At 39.6% G+C, this 27784-nt stretch overlaps 2 protein-coding genes across 7 annotated transcripts; both read right to left on the bottom strand.

Annotated features, from left to right (window-relative positions):
• Positions 1 to 6028: 6028 nt before the first annotated feature.
• hoxd3 (homeobox D3) lies at positions 6029 to 26127 on the bottom strand. 6 transcript variants are annotated; one of them, XM_023337344.1, is made up of 5 exons: positions 14301 to 14310; positions 12983 to 14209; positions 11321 to 11380; positions 9280 to 9862; positions 6029 to 7759 (listed from the first exon to the last, which is right to left on the bottom strand). In XM_023337344.1, exons 4-5 carry the CDS (start codon positions 9782 to 9784, stop codon positions 7008 to 7010), a joined length of 1257 nt encoding a protein of 418 aa, XP_023193112.1. In that variant the 5' UTR covers positions 9785 to 9862; positions 11321 to 11380; positions 12983 to 14209; positions 14301 to 14310; the 3' UTR covers positions 6029 to 7007. The 6 variants fall into 6 exon arrangements, with proteins under 6 accessions (XP_023193112.1, XP_023193108.1, XP_005806324.1 ...); XM_023337340.1 differs by lacking the exons at positions 12983 to 14209; positions 14301 to 14310 and adding an exon at positions 25845 to 26127; XM_005806267.2 differs by lacking the exons at positions 12983 to 14209; positions 14301 to 14310 and adding an exon at positions 25845 to 26127 and having other exon boundaries at positions 9295 to 9862.
• hoxd4 (homeobox D4) lies at positions 18312 to 19798 on the bottom strand. Its single transcript, XM_005806268.2, has 2 exons — positions 19222 to 19798; positions 18312 to 18821 (listed from the first exon to the last, which is right to left on the bottom strand). Exons 1-2 carry the CDS (start codon positions 19619 to 19621, stop codon positions 18523 to 18525), a joined length of 699 nt encoding a protein of 232 aa, XP_005806325.1. The 5' UTR covers positions 19622 to 19798; the 3' UTR covers positions 18312 to 18522.
• Positions 26128 to 27784: the final 1657 nt, after the last annotated feature.

Raw genomic sequence — 27784 nt, 5'->3', positions numbered from 1 at the left:
AATCTATGCAGAAGTCTTGAAATGTTTGGTTGTTAAGATATTCAGGGGCTTCCGGTTTGAAGTTTTTTAACCTCTCTCATCAACATTGTTCTAAATAAACATGTTTGCTTCTCTATATGGGCAAATGAAGGTGAGATGATATTTGTTTGGTGACATTTCCTGACTTGAAGATTACCACATGCCTAAAAGAATGCTAACTAATAGAAGCTGGCCTGTGTCACTTCACATTTAACAAAGAGAATAAAATATCTTGAAACCAATAATGGTATAAATATTAAAAAAAAAAATTCTGTTTTTTTTTATTATTTTTTTTTTTAGAATTTAAAAGGGCACCATTATTAGCAGCTCCAGCTGTTTTGTTAAAAACTGAATTTCCTTCATGTGGGATTTTTTTCCCCCATGTCTGAAAAATGTGCTAAAATTATTATTGTTTTTTATTTACCACTGATCGATTATTTTATTGCAGTAAATGTGTTGTTTAGTTGTTAAGGACATATCAATAAATGCATCTGGAGAAAGTTGTACACTATGTCAGACGACCCAAAAACTTTAGAGATGTTTAAGCATCAAATTATTAAAATGATTACAAAGCAAAACAACTACAAAAGTAGAGGCATTAAAAATCTTACCAATTATCTGTGAACACAGATGTAGAAATAAAAGAGGAACAGCAATAGTTTGTGCTGTGCGTATTTCTCACTGTGAATTTTTCCATCTTCATTAAATCAAGTTGGGGCCTCATCCAGATCTGCCCATATGCCTGATTTTAAACTGAAGGACAGACGCGTCCCTCTGCAACCAAATGTTGAGACATAAACATGATGGGATGTGTCCTGGCAGTGAAAGGCAGCAGCTCACTGTGGACTCTGTGAGTTATCAAACAAACCCAGATGCCCTCCCCATGCAGTGACAAAGCGTCTGTCGCCTCTGCCCATTCAGCCACACACACAGTGGAGTGAATGTTTAATGACAACAGAGGCCACAGAGTGAAGGACTGGTGATGGTGGTGTCCTCTGACATTTGCGTCCTCTCTTCCAGCAGATGGTCAGGGTGTGTGATCCACATCCAGTCAGACTCCACTCAGAACAGTTTTTTACACAGAGGAAACCTGCAATCAAGAAATGCAGGGAGATAATAGAAAGAAATATCCTGATCTCTTTAGGACAATGTTTTCTTAAAAAAAAGAAGAAAGTGGAAGAATATTGGGAAAATATTTCACAAAAAGACACACTGGTTTGAAGAACTTTATTTATTTTTCTTAGTGATTATCAGAATCTCCCATCACAGAACACAAACATCCAAAGGGGTCACGTGGATTTTGACTCATTGTAAAACATTTATATCACAGAAACTCCACAGAACATCGGGTACATAATTTGATATTTTTTAGAAATATCAAGGCATTTTTAATGCAGACCAAACCAAGGTTTGCAGTAAATGTTATTGTATAATTATTGTGAATTCAAAAGCATAAGTTTTGTAATGTGAGGAAAACCAGAAACTTTATCCATCATATTACAAAAAATAAAAATCCCAAGCAAAGAACTTTATTACATTGAAACCTCCTTAAAACATGATGTAAATTAATTGCTGTGTACATTTCTTTGGATTAGGTTGTGTGATCTCATTTTTTTTCACATCTGCATACAAAAATACAATTTTACAATAAACAAGCACATTTCTAACTTTTTTCACATTGTTAGTAGTTGCAACAATAACATGGCAGCATGCATTAGTAAAATTACATAATTTATTCCCTTTGCCAAAATCAAACTCGATATAAAAAAATTATTTTTGCTCTGAAACTAATTGTTTTTCTATCAAAAACCTTCCGTTAATCAGTTCAGTTGAAAAGGCAATCTTTTCCAGAAGCGTCATAATCCACAACTAGATGCGATGACAACAAAGCAGAGCAGGAGGCGCTTAACAAAGGAACAAAGCGGCTGGAGAACAAAACTGAAACTGATTTCGTCACCGGATTTCTTGGAGAGTTTCTTTTGCCTCTTACAACATCTTCAAACCGCGCTTTTAACAATAATAGAAACTTCTACGTATAATTTAATATAGGATTGGATGATGCTCACTTGCACGGAGGAAGGCATCGCGATATGTTCCTGCAACGCTGACGGTCAGAGCAGCTTTCCTGGAGGCATGATTGAAGGGTGATGCTGCATTCTGAATGGACGATTCTTCCCGTTGTGCAGCCAATAAGCCGAACATTTTACAAGAGAAGCTGCTTTTCTCCACCGCTACCCTTGTTTGAAATCTTCTGTCCGTCGGTCTTGGTGACATACACTACAAAAATTAAATCGAAACAAATTAGATGCATGATGTTTCCGCCACATCCTGTGCGTCTATGAGTTTAAAGGCCGCCAGAATGTCTTGTTGTCGTTAATAGTTGGTCCACTTCCACGGATGTAAATATCAAGCCTCCACGGGGAGGGCGTGGTCTGATCGGCTTGTGTCCAATCATAGACAACAAAATGAGCTCCATGCGCTGGAGTTCTTCTGGATTGATTTAGTTATTTAAAAATTTCAGCTGCAGAAAAAAAAAGAAAATCATGGATAATAAAATAAAAACATATAATTGGACTGAGACAATTAAACATGCATCGTCGCTCGTGATTGCAACAATAAATTGTGTCCTATTTGCATGCACATCCTTCCAACACAAGTTTAGAGAGAGAGACAGAGACAGAGAGAGAGAGAGAGAGAGAGAGAGAGAAATCTCCATGCCCGTCCTGCCATTACGTTTCTCTTTTACAAAACAGCTCCAAGTAACGGAACTGTGCTGCTGTGGTTCCTAAATGAGGTGAAGCATTCTTTCACCATGACAGATTGCTACATTTGATCTAAGCTGTACGCAGTCACACTAAAAGAATCATCTTGGAGGACATTAAATTTTAGTCAATGCTATTAAAATTTCATAAAAAATACATTTGTTTGGAAATGTAGAGTTGGATAAGGACTGCATTCTAACAATAAGGTGACAGATTCTAACTAAACATTTTTATCAGATAAAAATTTAAAGATGTTGGTTAGTCAGCTGTTATTCTCCTTTATTGTGTGCAGCAGCGTTGGCATATCTGTTCATACGGATTGTGTGACTACACACCATGTTTACATGGTATTAAAGGACACGTTTTGTTTTGTCTGAGGTTAAGTCACACAAAGATCAGTTTGGATAACCAACAATATTTGTATTTGCTGAATGTCAGAATAATGAAAGAAAAGTTTATTTTATTACTTTCTTCAAAGTAGAAGTATAAACACTAGGAATGCCCAGCCATTTTTACCATTCAGGAAGGAGGATGGTTCTGTAACTGAGAGATGAACATGTTTTGGTGCAAAATGTCAGTATCAATCCCCAAACTGCAAAGGAACAAAGATATTTTCAGTTAAATGAATCCTGTACCAAAATGGCCTGAAGTAATTCTGACTGGAAGAAGCCCTTACTCCAAAAGCAACTGCAACAAAAACAGTAAGATTACAATGTTCAAATGCACCCAGGAACAACGTCTTTATATTTGGAAGACATGCAAGCCTGAGAACACCATCTGGTGCAGAGGAGCAACAGCACCCTATTGTGTGGCTGTTTTGCTGGAGGAGAGACTGGTGCACTTCACAAAACAGATGCTATGCAAAAATAACATGTGAAAACATTAAAGATAATAATAAACATTGCAAGACATCAGCCAGAAGGCTAAAAATTGGGCATAAATGTGTTTTTTTTTATAATGTACAACAATCCAATGCATACCAGGAAGGCAGAAAGTGGCTTAAGGACACTAAAGTCAGTGTTTTGGAATGGCCTCCACAAAGTTCTTATCTCAATCCCATAGAAAATTTATGGGAAGAGATTAGATGGTATGTGTGACCAATGGGGCCCATAAAACTGACTCAGATATGCCAGTTCTGTCAGAGGGAATGGGCCAATATTACAGCAAGCTACTGTGAGAAACTAAATGATATCAAAAATGTCTGAGCCAAATCACACAGTTTAAAAGAGGAAAATAATAATAATAATAAAAACATTTAATTTTGATGACATTTAGGGGAAAAAACAACTGATTTCAAATAGAACAAGTTTAGTTTGATTTAGACAGTAAGAAGATTTTATGTGCCTTCTATGCAGTGTATGTAAACTCCTGGTTTCAATTGTATCAATTCAAGATTACCATTACATTTGCAACTGGCTCAATTTCTGTGTTGAGGCAAGAATTTATGTTTGTGATCAACTGTAATTGGTTTACTCCCTTTGCTAATGCTAAAGTCAAACTTCTAAGCAAGTCAAGTTTCTTAACGCTGAGACAGTTGTTTTCTGTGTGGCACATCTTAGCTGTGGTTGCCAGGGAAACGGTTGTCATGCCAGCTTGTTAGAATAGAATTAAAATGTCTAGCAGAGCATCGTTTTGTGCCTTGATCAAAAACCAATCCTTAATTCTCATTTATTTTAATGTGGAGGATAAAGCAGATGAGCAAAATTAGTTTGGTAAATTCCTTGAATTTCAATTTATTTAAGTCTTTTAGCTATTAAATACTCTGCAATCCTGATTACAGTTCAGTGGAGAAAATGCTGAAATTGTTACACTTGTTTTACTGACTCCATTTTAGCTCATTATTTTATCAGTGTGAGATGTAAACATCATCTGAGAATCAATTTGCTCTATTTGGAGCGGCTACATGCTGATGCTGATTATTTTCTAATTAATTCATTCATACATATGTAAACTTCTTATTCTGTCTTCATGTTATAGCTTCTAAAATAGATGTTTTCTGTCAAATTGTTTATTCTTCTGATTTTATATATTTTTAATTAAAATGTTGTTTTTTTCGCTGCCTTTTCAGTGTACAAGTCTGTCGCTCTTTGTCCTCATGGCCAATCCTATTTTTGAGACATATTCCATTTAAATGATTTGCTCTGCACAGAATGTGGAGTATCAGAGCACAGCGGGGGTAAAATGGCCGCCGTCCCCTGAACACTGGGCTGATTTGCAGCTCAGCCTCCCCCCAGTAGCTCAAATGATTCAGTATGACTCTTTGTTTTGAAAGATCAGATCAATTTAATAGCTTTTGTTAGAAGGGATTTGTTTTAACTGCGCGCTCAGACGGCTGTCTGGCATGAGGGAAAGTTTAAGGGAATGAAAGTGACTGTGAACCTGCGCAGATTTAAAGCCGCTGATCATTTCTGTGACAAGAGTTTCATTTGCCTTCATGCGCTCTTAAATCGCAGGATCTATCATCTTATAGAAAACCAGAACATCTTACTTGCTCTCTCTCTCTCCCTCTCTTTTTAAATTCTCTCCCCCCACCATTCAAGATTGGCTCGGTTAGAAATGTGTTTCTTGGATTTGGAATGCAAATGCTTTGTTCACATGGAGGGGGGAATCAGCGAGGAGCCTGAAAGCGACGAGTTTTTGATTAATGAGCTTTGAAATGGCTCTCCAGGAGCAATAAAGGATGAACTGCTCTTTCTACCCCCTCTCTCTCTTTCTCAGGCACACACACACACACACACATCGCCGCGTCTCTCCCAATGTCAAAGCACCACAGTGTATTTTATTTTTCTTTCTCTCTCTCCCTTTTTTTATTTTATTGGCACCTATCTGCTTTATTAGTATTTTGAAATCAATTAAACCGCCAGCGGTTACTCTCCGCTCTTTACTGGAAAAGCTTATTTGGTCCTTTCTATTGCACGAGGGAGGAAGGCTAATCATGTGGCCGAGTCTTAAAATATGATAAGTGACATGTGGAGGATGCAATAAGCCCATAGACTCACTTCCCTTCATACCAATACAACATCAATATTCGCGAGAGCCTTTTATTCCGCTAAAATGCACTTTACATTGGGAGCATAGAGTCGTCTGATGAGCTTTAGATATCCTGGTGTCTAATTATTGATCGCCTCTGTCTGTTTGGACTGTACAGTGAAGGCTGTGGGTCAATAAACCTTCGTCGCGCTGCTACAGTGGCAGCAAGGAGACACTGCGGCGTTTTGTACAGAGACCAACAAATCTCAACGAGCAAATACAAGTTTAAGCACTTTATTTACAAAATGTTAAACACAATAAAATAGAACATTTCAATATCATCGGGGTTTCATAAATTTATGGGTGTCCAACTGAACGGAATAACAATGGAAGACAAATAATTATAACAACAAAAACTTGAGACGCAAAGGACTACACAAAATGACATGCTGGTGTGCGTAATATTTGATTTTTCGATAGTCTACGTTTCGCTTAAGGTTTTGACACGAGATTAACCGTGGACATGTTTACTCGCTATGAAATGCCCCCATTTGTCTCAGATTTATACAATTAGAAATGCTCCTTCCGCCATCAATACTTGGTAGCATTTCTGCAAAAAAAAAAAAAATACACAAACCCTGTTTTGCCCAACAAGTGCACCGCTCTGTCCGATCTGGCAACGGAAATCCACACTTATAAATACTCGCATAATAAACGATAAATAATGTGCAATACAAAAGCAATTAAATAATTAAATAGGCTGTATGCTATAGTGCCGGGGATTATGCAAAACTAATGACGCAATAAATAAATAGGGTGAGGAAAAATGAGACCCTTTAACAAGCAGACAATTTTTTTCTTCTTTTTTTCCCCCTAAAAATCTTTCCATCTAAGGATGAGCTTCTACTTTTTTGTGATCTACAAGACTTACCTTCAAGTAACGGCATGAAATATTCAGTCAAACATTGCGCATTGCACTTGAGAATAAACAAAAAGGGAAAGAAAACAACAAAATAACTATTAACAATCAGGCTAGAGCTTCTCCAAATTTTAAGAGAAATGGACAAAGCTGTATTATTTAGAAAATAATTACACAATAGCATTAATAATAATATCAATAATACTGTCATAGTACACACGGCTCACTCGGAGCATAGTTAATAGTCTAGTGAGGTAATAAAAAAGAGCGCAACGTAATTTGGCACGCACGCACACACACGCACACTTACACACGCACGCACAAGAAACGTCATAATATTACAAATGCGTCAGCTTAGGCGCTTCCTGAATCCTTCCCTGAGAAACTTGGTGAGAGGTGAGGTCTGTGTACGTGGGGTGGGGGTCACACGGTCCGTGGTGGTGGTTTCCTGGGATTTGAGCGGCACAGCTGTAGTCCACGCTGGTGGATGATGGGTGGGGGAGATGGCCGAGGTTGAACATGGGGCCCGAGGCTGGCATGGAATCAACAAAGTTCCCACCCACGTACACGGGGCTGCCTTGCAAATTGGCGTTGGCGAAGCCTCCGTTGCTCTGCATGCTGTGGTGTTCGTATTCGGAGCCCGGGTAGCGCTTCTGCTGAGGGATGCAGCCGCCCAGCGGCGCCGTGTACGCGGCTAGGCCGTACATGTTCTGTTGGGGCTTGGCGAAGGGCGGCGGCGAGGGCGCGTCGTAGCTCAGGCTGTTCACGTTTTGGAGCTGGCCCGCGTATCCGGTGTGATTGGGCCCGCTCAGCGGCGGGCTTCTGTCCGGGGAGTGTCCCATGGGGGAGTGCGCCAGCCCCTTTGACTTCTGGTCCTTTTTATATTTCATCCTCCTGTTCTGAAACCAAATCTTTATCTGACGCTCGGTGAGATTCAACAGATTGGCCATCTCCACCCTCCGTGGACGACAAAGGTAGCGGTTAAAGTGAAACTCCTTTTCCAGCTCCACAAGCTGCGCGCTGGTGTAAGCAGTTCTGACCCGCTTGGAGGCCGGTCCGGGCGGGCTTTTCTCATCACTCACCTCCCCACCTGAGGAGACAAATCACAGCATCTTAGCGTTGTCGTGCAACACGAAAAGCAGTTCATCTGAAGTGTAAAAGTGTTAAGGCCCAGACACAAACAGCGCCGGCTCAAGGTTGAACAAGGCCAGGGGCGTTGCCACACATGGAGGCAAACAGGGGCACAAAATCTAAATATTAACTCCAGACTCATGTTTCCAAATCAGCAGACTGGAATGAAAATATTTGCTAGATTATTAATGTTATCTTAAGTGTGTCATTCATGTTATTCAGTAATATTTACTGCATGTTTTTCTAAGTATTATATTATTTTTAAGCAATATTCTAAATAAGTTTTATTCTGTTATATGCTTTACTCAATTATTGCTGTTCTTTAAAGTGACTTATAAATAAAGTTAGCTTAGCTAGCCTGGTTTTCAAATAGATTGAAGGGAACAACATTTATGAACTTTAGTCAATTTTTCTACTGAATTTATGACCTAAACCAACATCATTTGTTTGTTTGTTTGTTTGTTTGTTTGTATTTTTATGGAAAAACAAACACCCTTTTAGATGTGAAATAGACATCATGTCGTGTGGCTTCCAAATTTGGAGAAATATCTACAGAATTTCTTAAATGCTCTGAACATTTATAGTAAAAATGCAAACAAAGCTGTCTTCACAATTCAGTCCTGTTTGCACAAGCAGTACTGTGCATAATTCATTGGTCTTTCCTTATTCCTTAATATTTTTTCTTCAAGGTAATTGGACTTTGTAATGGTTTGTAAATGAACGTTTTGGCACTTTGTTGTTTAAAGTTTGCAAATCTTTGATGCAATTTGATAAATAAAATTTGTGGTGAAAATAACATATTTTCCAGCTCATGTATAAACCAGAAGGTGTGATTGCAGTTGCCAGGTGAATGAGGGTCAAAGCAGGATTTCATTTGGGGGCAACTTTCCAGTTACACCCTCCAGTCAAAACAGCATATTTGGCCTCAACCTGCTTAAGTTAGTATTTTTTGGATTCACTAGAACTTGTCTTATGGTTAACCAGAGATTGACTAAACTGGCCATAATGCAGAATGCTCTGCTTACTATTAAGTCAGCCACTTTAAATTATTTAGTAAATTAACAGCACACCAAATAAAATGCCTGTTATTAACATTTATTTATTCCAATGTTTTATATTCGATAATGAGTCTATGAAGCTTGCCTGAGCTCAGAACATAAGAGAAATAATATGATCAGAGATGGCATTTATTGTTCATCATGTTCCTAATTAATTTCATATTTGGTCTGCTAGAAGACATTTTTTCGGGTTTTTACTCAGCTGAGTTTAGTTTATACAATAAATATTAGACCAAAGTGGAAAATGCTTAGAGGTGGACAGTCATTTCCACAATGACTCTGCTAACACATCTTTCAGCTTTGGAAACTTTCCCTGGAAATGTGTCATCAGCATGCTCTCCTGGGACCAATAAGAGTAAAGTTTGCCCATACCTTAGGCCGGCCCTGCATGCTATCCACACACTCATACACTCATACGCACCATCAGGATCTCTACCTGCAGCAGCGCAGTTGTTGTTGCTCTTCTGCTTCGAGTTCTGCCTGGTCTCCTTCATCCAGGGGAAGATCTGCTTGGTGAGGGCCGGGGTGGCCGGGCCCGACGCGCTGTTGTTTGGAGACTTCTTCTTCTGGGATGTGGAGCTGTTGGAGCTCGGGGAGGCTGCAGACAGTGGGGGTACCTGCTGCTCAGAAATACTGTTCGCTTGGCTGCTGCCACTGCTGCTGCTGCTGCTGCTGTTGTTGTTGTTGTTGTTGTTGCTCTGACTGCTGCTTTGCCGCATGCAGTCCCCGTTCAGGTCACTGTCTTTAAGGGCTGGAGGTGGCCTGACAGCAGAGGTTTGAATAGGACACACAGAGCCTTGGTAATCAGTGTCAATGTTAGGAGCCGGGTAGGACTGGTGAGCAGGGCCATAGCTGTAGGAGTCTGGTTTGGGGTAGGTGTAGCCTCCAAACAGTCCAGAGTTGTCATAGTAGGTTGCCTTCTGCATTTTGTGGATTCAAAGCCACAAAATGGGTGTTGATTATTCACGTGATTGGTGTTTCCCACAGTTGCTCCAGTCTGTGAGCTGTAGGCAGAAACACATCACTCTTTACATCTGCACCATCTTTAATGTGAAATACAAATAATCAAAAGTCAGGATTGCACAAAGCGAATGGCCGTGGCTGCTCCTCAAAACCTTCAAGTCAAAACTCCAACAGTTTACCAGCTTCAAAGTCTGGCCGTTTGGCTATTTTTTTTTTCTTTCCACAAAGCAGTTAAAGTTTAACTTTTTACTAAAAGGGACCCTCTGGGAGGCTTTAGTAGTCGCTCACAAATAAGCTGAATCAGCATTTGTCACACACATACACACAATGCCCTTTTCACTAATCACAGGCCTCACAAAGCCCGCCGCGCACTAATTGTTGTTCCGTGCACACGCATTCAAGGGTCCATTTTTACGCAGGCGAGAGGCTGATATTAAAAGAATTATGAAGGGGGGAAGTGGGCTGTACGTGAGCGTGCACGAGGTGAACGTGCGTGCACATGAGCGAGAGAAAGGGAGGGAGCGATGGAGTTAGGGTGCGTTGGTGGCACATAAATTTTTCATTATGGCTTGCGCATGTCACGTTTTTATGTTCCCAATGTTATTCACAGTTTATTTATTTATTTATTTATTTATTCATTCATTCTATTATGTATTTTCTACTTTTTTATTTTACTTTGCTTTCAGAATTATTTTTTTTTCCAATTTTCTATCTATTTCAGTACAACAAACTAAATAAATAAATACATAAATGAAAACCAAAGTAGAAACGTCAGAAAGACTCCTTTTTACTGTACATTGATGTCTTCGGGGGGTCTGCAGTTTTCGCCGCGCATTACAATTGCACCTGTCAGTGTGGACCGCGGCGAAATTTATGGCCGCAAATGTCCTGGTGGTAAAACGGCCTTAGAGAGGAATGGAAAAGCAAAACACTCCCAGTGAGTCCGAAGCCCCTCAGAAGTGCGAAACTAAGCGTAGGAGGAAGTCTGAGGGAAAGCATTTCATAGCTGGCAAGGTTTCCACCGTTTATAAACGATGCTGCGTCCAGTCCGTCTCTGCAGTGCGAGCCAGCAGCTCTGGCTGGAAAACGGAGCCTGTTTTGAACCTTAGAGTGTGATTTACAGGAGCATCTTTTGGATAAAATTGCGATTCCAAAATTCTACTTTTTTTTTCCTGCCCAATTTACGCATTTTATTTTTTATTTTACAAGTAAAGTTTGTAGAAAAAAAAAAAAGAAAGAAAAAAAAATGGACTGGAAAAATGTCCCCACCAGCTGGATTTAATTCTTGTTTTTGTTTGCGAACAAATTGAAACGTGCAGAAACTGGGACTCTGCGTAAAGAATTACGAGCAGATGCAAAGCCGAGGCCATCCTTCATGTCTGCCTTTGATTCCAGCCTCCTGTGCTGGGAGCGTAAATGTGCAGCGTAGTAACGAATCACCTTGTTAGCACTTGGCTGAGTTATGCATCTCCTATATTAATTGAAGAAATGTTACCCACCGAAATCTGCGCGGATCTCTTTTATGTCGCTCACACATTCATCACCGCCTCCATCGCGACCTGGAACACAAATAAGGGTTAAAAAAATATCTCATTGGGTGACTTGCTTCTTTGTTTTCTTCTTTATTTTATTTTGAATAAAAATATAATATGCACTTTATGTTCATTTAGACATTAAATATTTATGTTTTTTTTATTTATATGAGCTGAAAGACAAATATTCAGTTAATTTAAAGCTTTAAAATAGAGTAGCAGAATAATCTAAAACCCATAAAATAACCATTCAACTTTTTTTTTTTTTCGTTCTTGTTCGAAGAATGAAAAGTCTTACATGTGCACTTTCGCACAAAGCGGCAGGCCAAATATCCAGCAGCCATAAGCGTTTTAGGTGACCTTTGGGTCATTCTGTATTAAGCCAAAGTTTAATGAACAACGAGGATTTTTGCCTTCAAGTAGCTAAAAGTCTCCACCAAATTCAGATTCGCTTCTGGGCGCTCAGAGAGCCAGGAGGACACCAAGGGATGGAAAATAAATCTCAAGATTTTTCATTCATTTCCTTTCAATATCCATGAGGATCCATGCGTAAAACATGATGGGATTTAAACATTTCTTTCTTCCCTTTTTTTAAAAAAAAAAATTCTGCTCATTATTTTTTATTTTATTTTATTTTGTGAAATACGTTAGGAGACTCGGTCGATAATATGCGCCCTCCAGTTGCTGTTGAGCGCCCTAAGTTACTAGTAGCAGACAAGCCTCCCTTTTCACACGAACTGTGTTTTTCGCCTACGCGTTGTCACGGTAAGTTTGCTCCACACAATGCGTCGGGACTCGGAGTGGAGTGTTATTATCTCACGCAGTCGATCGGACCTTCCGAAATTCCCTCAATATCTCAGTTTAACCGTCCTGTGCAATTTAGATTACATTTAAAAAATATAAATAAAGGAGGAAACCGAGGATAATCAGCCTTTGTTCCAAAATCATTTTGTAGTATTTGCAAGAGATACACGAAACATTTTTTGTTTACTACAGAATGGCTACAATTTAGAAATTTGTCTGATAGTGAAATCATGCGTTCTGGCATTAAATTAAAGAGCACGTATGAGTTGAAGTTTAGTCTCAACGCCTGTCGAGTTGTTTAACAGCAGACAAAATCTGGATAAACGAGGGACTAAACATTCAGTTGTCGAACTATTAACTTTAAAAAATATCGTTAATCTATTGTTGTAGGTCGAAATCCTTAAAACGCGCCCAGTATGAATCCGCGCAAAACATACAACGTTGTAGTCTGACAGAGCCACATACAGCTGAAACCACATAAATCACACCAAACGCCAGTGTGACGATAAGACAACAAATTAATGTGATTTACGATCCAAGAGTCAAAAAAGAAAAGTTCCTCTCCTACTCCTTCTTCTTCTTCTTCTTCCTCCTCCTCTAAGCAGGCTTTCATAATGGGCTGAAAAGCGCAGAACTCGATCTGTCGATACAATTTGAATGGAAAAATACATTGTATATAAACGGTTATAGGAAGAGATGGGTGCTCCATATCCGCATATTTAACAACCTTCACCTCCTTGGACGGAAGGCATCATAATATGAATAATCCTTTGCATTGTATTAACCCGCGGTTAAAGGTTGCTTTCTCGCCATGCAATTGCTTACCTGCGAATCAATTCATCATAAAGCGGCTGCCTCTCAGCTCTGACTTCCTCTCCGTGCAGCTTCTAGAATAAATCCTTCACTCCTCTTTTTTTTTTTCCTCCCTGTCTGCAGACGATGCTGTCCTAAACCTGATCTTGCTGTTTTTCAGACATTTCCATACACCGGTTGGAGACAGTATTCCCGAAAGAATGGAAGGACTCGCGTTCAGCTACCAATAAAAAAAGCGAACAAGGTATCCTTATTCCAAGGAAGAGGGGGAAAGGAGGAAAAAAAAATCCACTGGCAATCAATCAACCAGTGAGATATCGAGGATAGGCCTGTGTAGATTGGGGATATTTTGGGGGGCTTGTTTCTGAAGCTTTTATGATGACAAATAAAATGGCACTGCCTTTTAGATACAAGCATATATGTTCACGTGATTTGTTCTCGTCTTCAAACGGGGAGCCCTTACCTCACCGGTCCATTTTGATAAAGGGTGGCGTTTATGTGCTCGTCTGAGGTGTGTGATTGGTAAAATGGCCCTACTTCTTCTTTGAATATGAAGGACTGCAACACAGTTTTACAACTCCGGAATGGTTTCTGTCGTCCTGTGTCCATTTTAGTCCATCAGTATTGTTTTTTTGTTGTTGTTGTTGTTGTTGTTTCAGCATTTTTGCAATGCATTCGTGTAAAATGTCAGGTCAATTTCACGTTGCAATGGTGCTAACGTTTTGAAAGAAATCCAGGACCTCTACATATTTGGAGGGATTTAGTAATAAAACGAAGGAAGGACGCATTTTATGCCTCACCAAATAATGGAGAGTGGCGTTTCTGCAGAACGCTGGTTTGACATGTGCGAGTTTTTAATGATTTATGAAATAAATGACATGTGAGCTTCTCTTGCAGCTGGTCGTGGATTGTATTCAAATAAAGCAAATTATCATCCCGCGTTTGTTATTTGCGTGTGTGTGAGTGAGTGTATGGGGGTGCGTGTGTCTGTGTGTGTGTGTGTGTGTGTGTGTGTGCATATATGTGTTGGTCTGCCTTAACACCATGGTTGCAGCACAAAGAGTCACAAGAGCATGCTTGCCTTCTCCTGTGTTGTTTTCTGCATTAATCACCAAATAAAGGGGATGCTCGATGCCAAGTAAAAAACCATCAAATGCATTGGAAAAACCAAACTGGATTAGCAGAGGAGGATTTCAAAGCCGCAGGCTGGCTGCTTGGTTTAGCGGCAGGTTGTCGTCGCTGCAGAACAAGGGAAGAAAAAAAGGGGTTGCAGGGCTGGTACAGCGTCGCCGGCATATGTTCGGAGGGGTAATAAAAGTGAAAGATTTACAGTTTTCGGCCGGCCCCCCAGACAGGCTCGCTCGCACCCTTTCAGGAATTACTGGGAGTGATTTACAAGGAGGCAGAGCTGTCAGGCTGTCCAAACTTCCAGCACTTCTGAGGAACCGAAAGCAAATCATGCCACTCCAAGAATAAAAATAATACGGGGGGGAAAAAAAGGCCGAAAACACAAAAGGTACACGAATAGTTATTCATCTTCTGCTGTAGTAAAACTATACATCAGAATTACCTTAAAAATCACAGCCTTGCTTCATTTTAAAAGCTCTCGTATGAAAAATACCCAGTCCACGTTTTGCGCGTTTGCTTAAGATATAACAAAACTCTGACGTGAAATGAGAAATAAATGAGCTAAAACTCCATCTTCTCTACAGAAATGATTTTTAGGCTTCTGCGATTACTCCCCGACATTTAGTCAAATGTCCATGCACAGACAGCAAGCCAGTCATCTCTGGAACTGGGAAGACATTTAATATTATTTAAAACAGGGAATAAATGCGCTTGTAGCGACCATAGACCACAGTATTAACAACTGCGCCTATGCAGGAGCGCGCACATCAGAGAAAGGAGGTGCAATTCATCAAATATCACAGACATTTGATATCGTCATTTGCCAGGCTGAGGCAACATGAAAAATGCTGAAATATTTACCTACCCGAGCATCCATCGGTTCAGAGCCGCAGCTAACAGTCGCGCCGAGTATCGGATATTATTTTCTTTGGAGGGGGGATCTCTTCAGTTTTCAACTCTGATAGAGTCCTTGCGATTAATGACGACGCCGTGTTTCTAGGGGGACGTGCTGCATTAATTATTTAGACAATCACGTGGTTGGAGAACAGAGAAGCGGAGTGGTATAGTCTCTGGATTATATCTCTGAATGCAGACGGCGCACTTTAATATATCTTAAGGGGGGGAGGTTGGTTGGTTGGTTGGTCGGTCGGTCGCCTGTCTGGCTCACAGAAGCTTCTGCGAAACCAACAGCTGGAAATCAAATATGGCCGGATGGAGAGCAGCGGCGCTGTTCCTGTGCACTGGGTGCAGTGTCATTGAAAATGGCACTGCCTTTGGCTCCCATTTATTGCTGTTCAGACATGTAGGTCAGTGTGGCTGCACGCTGTATAGTATAGTAGGCTGCTCTGACCTGATAACTGAGGGGCGTTTTATTTTCAATTCTTGTTGCGATTCCAGCAGCTGCAGATTGTACAGAGGGATTCCTCCATAAAGTGAAACCCACCAACATCACAGTTATGCTAATAGACTAATAAGGCATGCTGAGTCCCCGAGATCACTTGTGCAGGCATCCCTTTACCTGTGCATGTTTATGACATGTTTGTATTGCGCATTATAGTTTGAGAGCATGACCCAATCTAGATGATGTAGAGATGGGGGGGGGGGGGGGGGAACGCGTGTGGCTGCGGATTGTCTTTCCACATGTCTGTTCATGGCCGCTTTGTTTGGATCAGAGCTGATTCTGTAGTGTGGGGGGTCGGAGGTCACCGCTGCAGAGAGTCATCCTCAATAAAGCAGCTCAAATAAAGTATGCATCTCTGCTCTGTGTCTTTGTATGGTAAAAGTGGAAACGAGTCACAGCTGACTTAATATGGTATTGGAGAGATATGTGTGTTATTTTTTATTTTTTCTTATCTGGGTATTAGTTAACTGGAGAGAATAACGTGAAAATTCTTATACATTTTATTTGTAAGTCTTAAGTAACGTTTTCTTTGGAATAAAAAAGGAGACAAGAGCATTAACTGTGCACAGTTAACGAAGAAGTTTTTACGCGCAGCATGCGCTCCAGTTGATAAGAGCAAACCGGCCTTTTCACTTGATTATACTGAACATTTGTTGTGGTTATTGGAGGGGGTTTATTTAAATATTATTATGTAGTTGAACCACTGTGTTACATTGTTTGAGTGTCCACATGTTTAGATTTTTTTATTTTTATTTTAATTTCATCTGGGAAATAAAAATAAACAAATAAAAGTCTGTAAATGTTTAAAGACTTCGATGCAAATCTATAGATTCTTTGTCTAACCTAAGTTAAATAAAAGTCCTTATGTGTGTAGTTTTGTCGTAGTTTGTCTTGTCTTAACCTGCGCCTGCGTTTGGTGTAGTGAAACACTCGTATAAAAGAGTTTATTCACAAATACAAAAATCACACCTGAAAACAAGAAACACAGAAGAGGGAACCCCCTTTTGTGTCAAAACAGAGCTTTCCGCTACCGTGCAAGTGAAACATTCTTTGTTAGTTAAAGTCATAATTTCCCAGGGAAGGCCTAATAAGCCCACGCAGCGCGCATTTGCTCCATTTGTGAGTTTTTTCTAAAATGCTCCACGTGCTTAGCTTCAAACTTGAGAAAACGATATATATATATATATATATATATATATATATATATATATATATATATATATATATATATATATATATATACCTAACCTGAAAGGCTTATATATAGCCCAAAATTTGATGCAATTCCATTCCAACAGCTACAGATTTATTTAAACAGTCACAAAGATCGTATGTAGCCCCGTCGGTTAAGGAGGCGTAGTTTCCTCGAAATCTGTCTTTTGTTTGTCTTTGCCGCGTGAAGAAAATAAGCATCCAGGAGAAAGAACCTTTTTGCCAAGTATTCAAATGAATAATCAGTAGAAATCTTTATTTTTATATACTTCTCACATTTCAAAGCACCGTACAAGGTAAAAAGCATTTACAAAAATAAAAATTGATGAAAAAAATTGCGTATTGATCAATGCAACACGACAAAATACAAATCAGAGCCTTCTCGACAGGGGGAGGGAGGGGCGGTAATATAAATACTGTTAAAATACGAGTAGGACTGTGGAACTGACTGGCCCTTTACTGTGAATCAGGTTTAGCTTTGTTTTAAACTGTCCAACTGGCTTTTCCCCCCCATCCAAACAAAAATAGCGCCTGGGAGAGAAAAGGCTGCCTGTCCGGCGGGTCAGGGGGTGCTGGGGTCAGTCCTTGCGGCTGAAATGTGTCCCCTGGATGAACCTGCCTCTGCTGCTTTTGTCGCTCTTCGATTCTAATACCTTTTCAGCTCTCTGTTGAGGAAGACTTCAGAAAAGAGACCTTCATACTGGGAAAACTTCTGGGTCTTTTTCCCCTTGTTGTCCGAGGACAATGGCGGTCTAAAACAAGAATTATCTGCCTGGAAACCGAACCTGAAAGAAGTCCCTCTTCGCCCTCGGTTTGGTTTGGTTTTTAAAAGATTCTCATCTGTAACTAAATTCTAAAAGTTTGTGGAAAGCCATGCTGAAAATGCACAAGAATCGAACCTATTATATATTTAAAAAAAAAAAAAAAAAAAAAAACTTTGATCGAAAGTGTTTTTAATGAAAGTGTGTGCTACGCGAAAATGTTTTTTTTTTTCATCAAATAAATAACGAATTATCAAGGAAAACATAGATATATATTCCTAAATATTCAGGATTTGGGAATATGCTCAGAAAGAAATACAGATTTGGTGCCATGCAAGAACAAATGATCTTTCACGTGAGAGTTTTCTGAAAATGTACACTGTTTACAAAGGTGTCAGGAGAGATTTATAAGGGCACTCGGAATCCTTCACGCGCAGGAATGTCTTAGGTCTGAGAATAATATACGAGCTACGAACATTTTTACAAAATAAGTTAAAACAAACAAGTTACGAAAAGAAAGTTGCTTTTTTTTTCAAAGAAAGGTCAATGAGTGTTTATGCAAATATCGTTTTCTTCAAGTACCTAAGTTGTGCGTTTTCGTGGATGAAAAAGTGAAACAAAATATGTGGAATTTTGGATCTATTTGCCCCATTGCTGCACTATAATAAAATAAAAAAATATATATATGGCAACGTAAAATTGACGTGAGAGGGGAAAAAAAGGTTTAAATTCGTGAATTTGAACGGGTTTTATATAAAAAATTGTCCAGATAAAGAAAAATACTGTTTTTCTGACTGTGAGGAAATCAATAAAACAAAAATAATAATTTAAAAAAAACTAAAATGCAAAAAAAAAAAAAAAAAGTTGAAACCTTTCAGTAATACAAAATGATTGATTTTCTGACACAGTCTTGAGTCAAAATTGCTGGGATATTTTTTGTTAAATTAAAAAATAATGCTCAAACGACATCAGTCCATGCAGAAGTCAAAATGCAGCCTTTGTCTTCGTTTATGTACAAATATTCGTCCTGAATCCTCCTCCTCTGTCCTTTATAGCGCTGTTATATCAGTCTGGTTATCCTTTTGAATGTTCTGCAGATGGCCGGAGGCCGGCGCCGATCTGCCTTTGGTGTTGGGCAGCTTGTGGTCCTTCTTCCACTTCATCCTCCTGTTCTGGAACCAGATTTTGATCTGCCTCTCGGACAGACAGAGTGTGTGGGCGATCTCGATCCGCCGCCGCCTGGTCAGGTACCGGTTGAAGTGGAACTCCTTCTCCAGCTCCAGGACCTGCTGCCGGGTATATGCGGTTCTGGAGCGCTTGGGCTCTGATCCCGTGTAGTCCGGGTTCACTGGTTTGGAAAAACAACAAGAAGTGGAAGAAGGAGAGCAGAAATAGAGTTACCAAATGTTGCCAAGTGGAGCATGAAGACAAAAACAACATGCTACAACAGAAAGTAGATGTGAGCAGTGCGCAAAAGAAAAAAAAACAACTTTAAGGAAAGCAACCCCAAAGAAGAAGCTCCCTGTTTTTTATTTTCTTTTAAAAATATGGTTTTAAACGGATTTCCCTCAGATTAAATAAAATCACTAGCGGCTAGTATGTTCTCTCAGAAGCTTTCTGTGGCCTATTTCCTGAGCTATAAAAATTTATGACATGTGTAATTGTCTGGGCCTTTCAAAGACGCCCATAAATATTACATTAAATGACTTCCTATAACTACCAGGAGGCAAAAAGGAGGTAAATCTTACCGGTAGTTACGTGAACTTTCTTCATCCAGGGGTAAACTACTGCAGGTTGCTTGGCTTGGAGCCCATTTTGACTCTTTGCGTTTTGCTGCTGGCCACAAGTCCGAGCTCCGGCCGTTTGGACCGGGGGGCCCTGCTCAGTCTGTGCGTCAAAGTGGGCAGTGTGGCCGGCGTGACCCCGTGGCTGCACCGCAGAGTCCGGCACAGTGCTGCAGCTAAACGGCTGCTCTGTGTAGTTTGACCGCGGGTAGAGGATCCCTGGGTGTTGGAAGTCCGCGTCCTGCGCCGGGCTATAGAAGTCCGAGCCCTGCTCAGGTATGTAGTTATTCTGCGAGTATTCCTCGCAGGGAGGAAATTTGGGATCCACATACTTAGAGTTCACCATATACGAACTCATGGCCATTAATTTCTGAAGGTAGAAAATACTAATTTTTCTCGAGTTGTCTTTTTTTCCTCTCCTCCATAGAGCCCTCCTACTTGGTGTCAACTGAATAAAGTTAGCGAACCATGTGACCAGAGCGGCCAATGGAGGTGATGCGGGTCCAAACACGAGTAAACATACAACTGAACGCGCTTTTGCCTAAATGAAGACACACCTAGATAAGACTCATGAGAATAAACAAACATATCAATCTGCTGCACAGCGACAGGGAAATAAACACTAAAAGTTACACGTGCACGAAAAACACAAACTCAAATCCATGTATTGTTATGAGAAAAGGAGCATAGAGGAATAATTAAAAAAAAAATCTTGCATGTGGATGTTTTATCCAAGTATCTATATATCCAAGTATATATGTACATATATACATAAAGATAGATCAGTTTCTTGAAGGCATGGTGTTCAACAGAGGAAGCAACAAAAGGTACAAAAAGCCCCTTGGCATAAAAGCAGTGAAATAATGACTGGGGACAATTGATGGACAGTGTCTTTGTCATGAAGGGGTCATCCAAAAGTTACGCCAATCTCATCCCTTCATCTGCCCCTGTCTCCCTCTCTCTTTTTTTTAAAAAAACTGTCTCAGGCTCCTATTGGGCAGCGGCAGCAACAGCACTCCTCTCTGCAAATCAATAATGTTGAGACACAGGAGCCAAAAGCCACAGCTGGAGCGGGCTGCAGCTTCTTTTACTAAATGCATTTGGAGCCTCACTCCAAAAAAGAAACAGTAAAGTCCAAAACAGACACTTTCCTGATCAGATTATTCGCTCTCATCGTAATCATATAGAGTTTCTGTGAGTAATGTGCTGTTAAGATTTACCAGCGCTATCACTGTAACAACACTTTGGGCCCTCAACAGCCTCAGACGCCCATAACTCAAGGAATCGAAGTTTTTTCATCGACCATATACTCCCCTAGAAACGAATCTGTGACTCTGATTCCATCACACAAATTTGGTTCTACAGGGTATATATAGACGACGGGAAGCGAGACTCTTCAATTTTAGACATCTTTTTTGTTTCATATATCCAGCAAAAAGCATGCAAATGAGATAAGATAAGATAAGATAAGATAAGATAAGATAAGATAAGATAAGATAAGATAAGATAAGATAAGATAAGAGTGTGTTGAAAAGCTCCAGCTAGGTCAACATGCCAAAATATTAATGAAGGAAAATAAAGTATGCATAAAATATATAACGATGTATATATACAGCACAAAAGTTCAAAACTATACATATCTGCAAAGCAACTGGGACAATTAGAATGTATTTTTATATTCAATGTGCAAATCACAATTACCCAATAAATTATCACAGTGGAAACCACTCAGTGGACTTAAATATGTGGAAACACCAAGTTTCAAATAAGGGAACCGAATCCATGTAATAGAAAAATTCTTTCTTATTTGATAATTTAGTCAAAAATAGGAAAGGCTATGGGCTCAGCCCTACAACGAGTCAAATTTACTGAATTTATTCCCATTTTCATCAACCAAAGTTGTTTAATTTATCATGGTACTGATATTGGTAATTTGGAAGAAACTATTCAATTTGGACTAAAAGCTGAACGTTTTAGTCCAAGGGGTACTTTAACACTGTGGTGCAAAAGTACTCCTATATATCAAACGACTGAGACAGTATTAAAAAAGAAAAAAAAAAAGTTCAGTTTTGGCAACATTTGCCTAGTTTTTAAAACCATAAATGATGTATTGCCGATTTGTGAAAAATGCAAAACTTTTGGTTATAAATAAATAAATAAATAAATAAATAAATAAATAAATAAATAAATAAATAAATAAATAAATAAAGACTATCTCTAGCCAAAAATGTAAAAAATAAAATAATAATTAAAAAAAAAAACCTTCAGTAATCTATACAGAAACTCACTCCTCCTACGAAAAAAAGAGAGAAGCAAAAATAGGGCGGAAAAAAAAGTTCTACATATCTGAGAAAAGGTTTTACTTTCCCGAACTTGTCGTTGGGATTTAACGTTGAGCCTATCGTCAGAAGGCTCTGGACCACTGAGGAGATAAGCCCGTTTGGCTGCTGGATCATATTGAGGCTCTTATCACCGACGGGCCGAAAGATGAGGCTAAAGGCCAGCAGGGTCAAACCGAATCATTTACAAAACTATCAAAAACTTTAATTATTTCTGCTGCTACTGACAGCTGAAAGGGGTGCAAAAGTTTACCAAGCCCTCGCCAGCCGTCACCCGAAGCAGGGAGGCGCGCCCCGGAGAGAGGCCTGCGCTGAAAAATTGTTCTACAAATTAAATAAAACTAAGAAATTTTGTTGAATTCATTCTTTAAACCCAGCAGACGTACGTATTTATCAAAGTGGAACCAATCAACATCATAATAACAATTCATATTAAATGTTTTCATGGTGGTTTGTTTATTCAGTTCGAAAACCACATTTTAATTTATGCTTTAAAAGAAACTCGACCACGATCATACACAAATAAGTAAATAAATAAAGAACGTCGTTGGCACATTTAACTTTTACTGCTTAGCGATGAATTTGAAAATGATGTAAATGTTTTGTCCTGTTTATTAAGAGAATTAAATGTCATAACAAAATCAAAATGAAGCACAAGAGATTGAAAGTCAGTTTTTGTGAATAAGCTCTATGTTTTAGAAATTAATTTAGCTGCAAAAAAAAAAAAAAACTACCAATAAGGGTATATTTCTGTGCCAAAGTTATCAATTTAAACAACAACAGATGTAAATGCTAAAAATACAACATGCAAAAGATAATCTGGGTAAAAACCTCGCATTTCCCACTCCGTGTTTCAACATTTTTAAGACGCCCTGACCTGCCTTTCACCTTCCCCTGCCAGTCCTTTAGACGGGTCAAAGCCGAGAGACTGACAACAAAGGGAACGATAAAGTCAGCGTTTCCTGCAGCTTGAGCTAAAGCAAAGGCCAGTCAGAGCGTCTGAACAGCTTTTCAATTATTCTCAAAGTTTGTTCGCTCGGAAAGTGGTTGGACAGCGAAGAAACAGAATTGACTGAAAAATAAAAAGCAAAATAAATCTCAAACTGTCGGTGAACTTTGCAATATTTCTTACTATTAGATCATTGATGAATAAATACAAATAAAATTGTTGTTTTTTTTCATTCATTATTGGCCAGAATTCCCTTAAAGTTAAAACAAACAAACGTAGGCATATTAATTAGGCTGCGAATAAAGCATGCTTTATTTACTATATATATAAAAGCATCACAGGCTAAATATAAATAAAAAAACGAAAATACGTTGGGGGGAAAAGTGACACAAAATAACATCTGTTTATCGTAAATCCCAAATTTCTTTATGTCCTTATCTGGCTAAATGTAAGTTCATAAGAAGACAGGCAAGTGAATTTCGACTTTTCAACACAATAAATAGAAAACATTAGATTTTCATCATAAAATCCGAAACATACAGCTTAGCTTGGCTTCCCAAGCTGCTTTTTGACAAGGTGATTCGATCCAAAGTAACAACGTCAAGCCCAATATCCTCACAGCAGCTAGCTGCGTTTGCTTCCAGCCCTGCGCAGCTCCGGCTTTTACAGACAGGAAACGGCTCTGTCTGAACATTACGCATGTGACATCACACGCCCATATAGCACAATGATAAAACAGAGCTTACCACGGAGACCGCAACACATGGCGCACCGTGCGCCAAAGCGCATCCACTGCGAAGGAGGATAAAATTCAGCCCGATGGAGCTTCCCTCTCTGTCTGTCATTGGGAACACTATTCCAGCCCATCTGGACGCGCTCACTAATACACAATGAGAATTATATTTTGGCTTGTCAAGTCCCAGGCCATAAAACAAACTTTAATGGCGTCACGTGCTTCCTCACAGCCATTCACAACGCCGCGCGGGCCCATAAATAATCCTCAAAGTTGCACTTACTCAATAATGCAAATTGCATTAATATGAGCCGCAGGAGGGGGAAAAGGAGCAGAAATTAAGAACCAGAGTGGAGAGGAGGAAAAAAAAAGGATACGACTTATTTGATTTCAAGTACAGGCCATTTAATTTTACAATCCTAACACCTAATCATTGATATTAATAATAATGCAAAATGATGGGTGCTAAGTTATTTGATTTAATAATGGAGGTTTGTTTTATTCTTCATTCAAGCTTGGGTCTATGGTGAAGCTCCTGCCCTTTAATTTCCTTCTAAACCGTCTCTCAAGTGCATTTATTTCACAAGCGAGCCTGTCGCAAGGCTGATGTCACTCATTCTCCATCCAATCTCTGGCTGCAGCGCGTCTTTGCTCCTCCTATCATCTTCTGACCAACTGGAAGGACTCCAATCTTGCCGAAATCTGCTTACATCCGTGCACTGCTGTTTTAATTACTGATTCGTTCCCTTACCTGTAGATTCTAATTATTATTCTAAACACGCTGTTTGACTTTTTAAGTCCATGTAAAATGCGTCATAAAAACTTCCTATCGCAAATATGGGTGCCTCTCTGTGAAAATGATATCTATTTTAAAAGTTATTTTCTATAGCAGAAATAAATAAGTAAAAAATACAGTCACTTTCTGTCTGCACAAAGAAGTGACCGCATGAGGTAAAATGCGCCCACGTGGTTTTTGTAGATCTTGCATCACTCAAAGCAGCTTAAGATCATCGGAAAACTCTGAAACTAACACTTTTTTTTCCCCCCCAAAAAAACCCCACTCAGAGTTGAGCTTGATCACGTGACTTCTGTCTCGGCCACTCGCTGTTCGCAAGCAGCAGCGCATGAAGCAGGTGAGCGTTTGAGTGTTGGGCAACAGCGCCTTCTGCTGGAATTTTACCAGCCCGTCCCACTGCTGATGTATCCGCACAGCAGGGCCAAACGAACTATGGTAACGCAGGATGTTCAATGATGCAGAGGTGACTCAGTAGAGAAAAATAATTTTTCAACAATGAAAAGCTGGGAACAAAGACATCTGTCATTTCAAATATCAAAAGGCCCAACGAAAGAGTACAGTTGGTTTACTGTAGATTCAGATGTATTCAGAATGACATGATATGACAAAATGTGAGGTCATGCAAATGCAATGTTGTCATGTTTTCAGACTCCAAGTGCTTGGGATAAGAGCATAAAAGGTGACAGAATCATTAAAAGACTGATTTTTGCTGTAATTGTCAAGGAAAACTGCGTTACCAAATAAATCTCAGAATTAAAGCATTTTTGAATGAAATGATACAAATAAAACACCTAAACATATTATTCCGATGTAAACTGAAGTGAAAATCCATTAATAAATGACTCACGACATTTAAAAAACACAATTTGCCTAAAACGGCCTCTCTCCAAATATCACACTAATGGTAAATAATCCAACACAGTATGAACAAGTATATCGGTTTGAAATATAAGATGGCGCACCTGTTTAATTCTGTTCTAGTGTTTAAAGTAATATCGTCATTATCCTTAAAACCCATGAACGAATTGTCAAAGTAAGCGCTGCCTAATTTTCTCCAGATTCTATTTGCGCCTGTCCCCCGTTGCAGAGTCCATTTTGCCGCATTGCAGTAAGGCTGTAAATACTTTCGCAGCTGCCTGTCAGGCTGCAGTGAAATACTGTCTTTGTTCAATTGGCCTCGTCTCCAAGCAGCTGAAAACAGCCCTGAGAACTGGACTTCTTATGTTGGACTGTGCAAATGTGGAATATATTAACAAAGGGCTCTTCTTATGTGTCGAACACAGGATTCGAGAATTGTGGTATAGCGTGAAGGTTCCAGCGGACTAGTTTGTAGTTTTTATTGACTCCCAAGCATAAAAATGCATTCAGATTTGACACATATGGGAATGCAATAAGCAGCATGCATGTATAGTAAAAGACAACTGGGAAAATGTTCAGTTAAATACAATCTAGCTTAATGGATAGATCAGTCGGAAATCCGAGCAATATTTCAGCACATTGTAAACAAGCTCCATGATACAAATTTCAATCGTTTATTTATCAAACTTTTTTTATTTTCCTTTCAGGGAGCATAAACAGCAAATGATTTCAATCCGTTAGCTTTGACCATTTCTGCAGCTAAACAACAATCACAATGCATTTTAGCACACGTCGCATCACACGAAATTACCTAAGTGGCATTACCTCACTGCTAATTTACATGACTAATGAAGCAGGAAGCTGTCAGGCAGTGCACACGCACAGGCGCGCCACACACGTCAAAAATCTTACCCGCATTCTGCAGAAAATCCGCTTTTATTCTTTCATCTTTGCCAAAGCTGCGCATTTTGAGCAAAGCACCGATGAGCTGTTGCTGCTTCTCTGCAAATGGACGGAGGGATAAAGCAGGAGCTGTTTCCGTGTCGCTCATCTCGGGGAGCTCGTAGTGTGCGCAAAAAATGCGCCTATCAGATCAGACGCTTTTATGAAACGAACGGTCAGAAATTTTAAACGGGTGGTGGTGGTGGTGGGGGGAGAAAAGCCGTCTGACTCGTTTTGGTTTTAACGCCGTATGGACGCAGAATGCAGTGAGGGGGTAAAAGTCGCCTGGGAAATCAGGAAAAGGGCCATGAAGACGTTTGCCTCTCACACATGACCAGTGGCATCCAATGACAGGCGATGGAGGCGCATAAAAAAGCTCTATTGCCGAGTTGTAAATTGTCCTCTCACAAAAAAGGAATTTGGACTGCAGCAATTCTCCCCAGCTCTGCGCATAATGAAGAAGCCCTTCAATGTCCTCCACGCACAAAGCTTTCCACACTGGTGTTGTACGCAGATAGTATACTTTATAGTATACATTTTTATACTATACAGCGAGATGCGGGGCCTAATTCTTTTTCTTTTCCTTTTTTTTTAACAGCAAATGCAAAAATAATAATAAAAATAATAGTAAAATAATGATAAGGCATAATTAAATTCTTCGGATGCTTGTTTGCTTGTTTGTTAAATATTGCAATTTCTATCTTAAGCTGTCGCTTATAAAAAGTCTAGGCCATAAATTTAGAAAACATTTTGCGTCAAATGTAGAATAAAAAAAGGCAGACAACACATTTTTAGCTGAAATGTCCCCAAAAACGAGTAGCCCTACAAAATATATTATTTTAATTTGTACCTGTTTCTAAAAACAAAAACCCTGAAAACAAAACAACAACAAAAGCACAAACGACCACTCTCATTTATAATGTTTGGGCACATTTCTTTTGGCCTTTTTGACGGGGGGGGGGGGGGGAAATCGGCCTGTGCGCATTTTGGGCATTGTCCTCTTTGCAGCTTTTTCCAAAAAATAAGAGTCAACATCTGATTCCGTGTGAATATTCTCACACTGCTGACCCTTGAGATTTGCTGGCTAAATAGTAAGGCAACCACAGTTTCATGCTTGTGAGCATTCCTAGCAAGCTGCAAAAAAAGAGGAATTTCCTTCATTTCATTCCCGTTCAGCTTGGTGGCAGCCGGAGTCAGCTCTGTGGGATTTATTGTCAGACTCTGGTTTCCTGCATGTGTTTTCAGCAGTGCTTTCTTGTGGACGTGGAGACTTGTGCGACTTTAAATTTTTGTTCCACGTTTCATGAGTGGAAAACAACGGATTAACGTTCAAATATTGGTCACTTCTTGTTCCAATGCTGAAGTCGTCTGACGTCGGAGAGCCGCCATGTTGCAGCGGTTTCCGTTGATCTCCAGTAGATCGGATTATGCAGCAAAACCAAATGGACACGATGGCTGGTGTATCACAGGAACTTGGTTCAGATTGATCTAAAAACAGAATAGAGCTCAATGGAAATAAGACATAGACAAGCCTCTTTATTTCTGTTTTCTGTGCGTTTGCCTGCGTTCGAGAGAATCGATTTTTGTTTTTTCAAAGGCGAAATCAAATTTTTCCAGAACTGCATATTATCCTCAGAGCTATGATGCTTGTGGAGCTTTATCGGCTGAATGCGAGGATGCTTTTCATTTAATTATTTCAAAGAAATGGGCTTCCTCCCCCTTCCATTCAGCTTAAGTGGGGGTGGGTGTTTGGTGGATGGATTTAATTGCACAGCTCCAGCACTACTGGTCACCTAAGGCTAATAAAAATGTTACAACCAGATCAGCCCCCCCACCTTTTCTCTTCTGTTCTTTCCCTACTTTCCATCTCAGTTGAGTTGGAGAATGTACAAAAATCAACATCCTGACAA

Source organism: Xiphophorus maculatus, chromosome 7 (assembly GCF_002775205.1).
Source record: "Xiphophorus maculatus strain JP 163 A chromosome 7, X_maculatus-5.0-male, whole genome shotgun sequence".
In the NCBI taxonomy this organism is placed as follows: domain Eukaryota; kingdom Metazoa; phylum Chordata; class Actinopteri; order Cyprinodontiformes; family Poeciliidae; genus Xiphophorus; species Xiphophorus maculatus.
The sequence above is the reverse complement of the archived record's forward strand: the minus strand, read 5'-3'. Positions and strand labels throughout refer to the sequence as shown.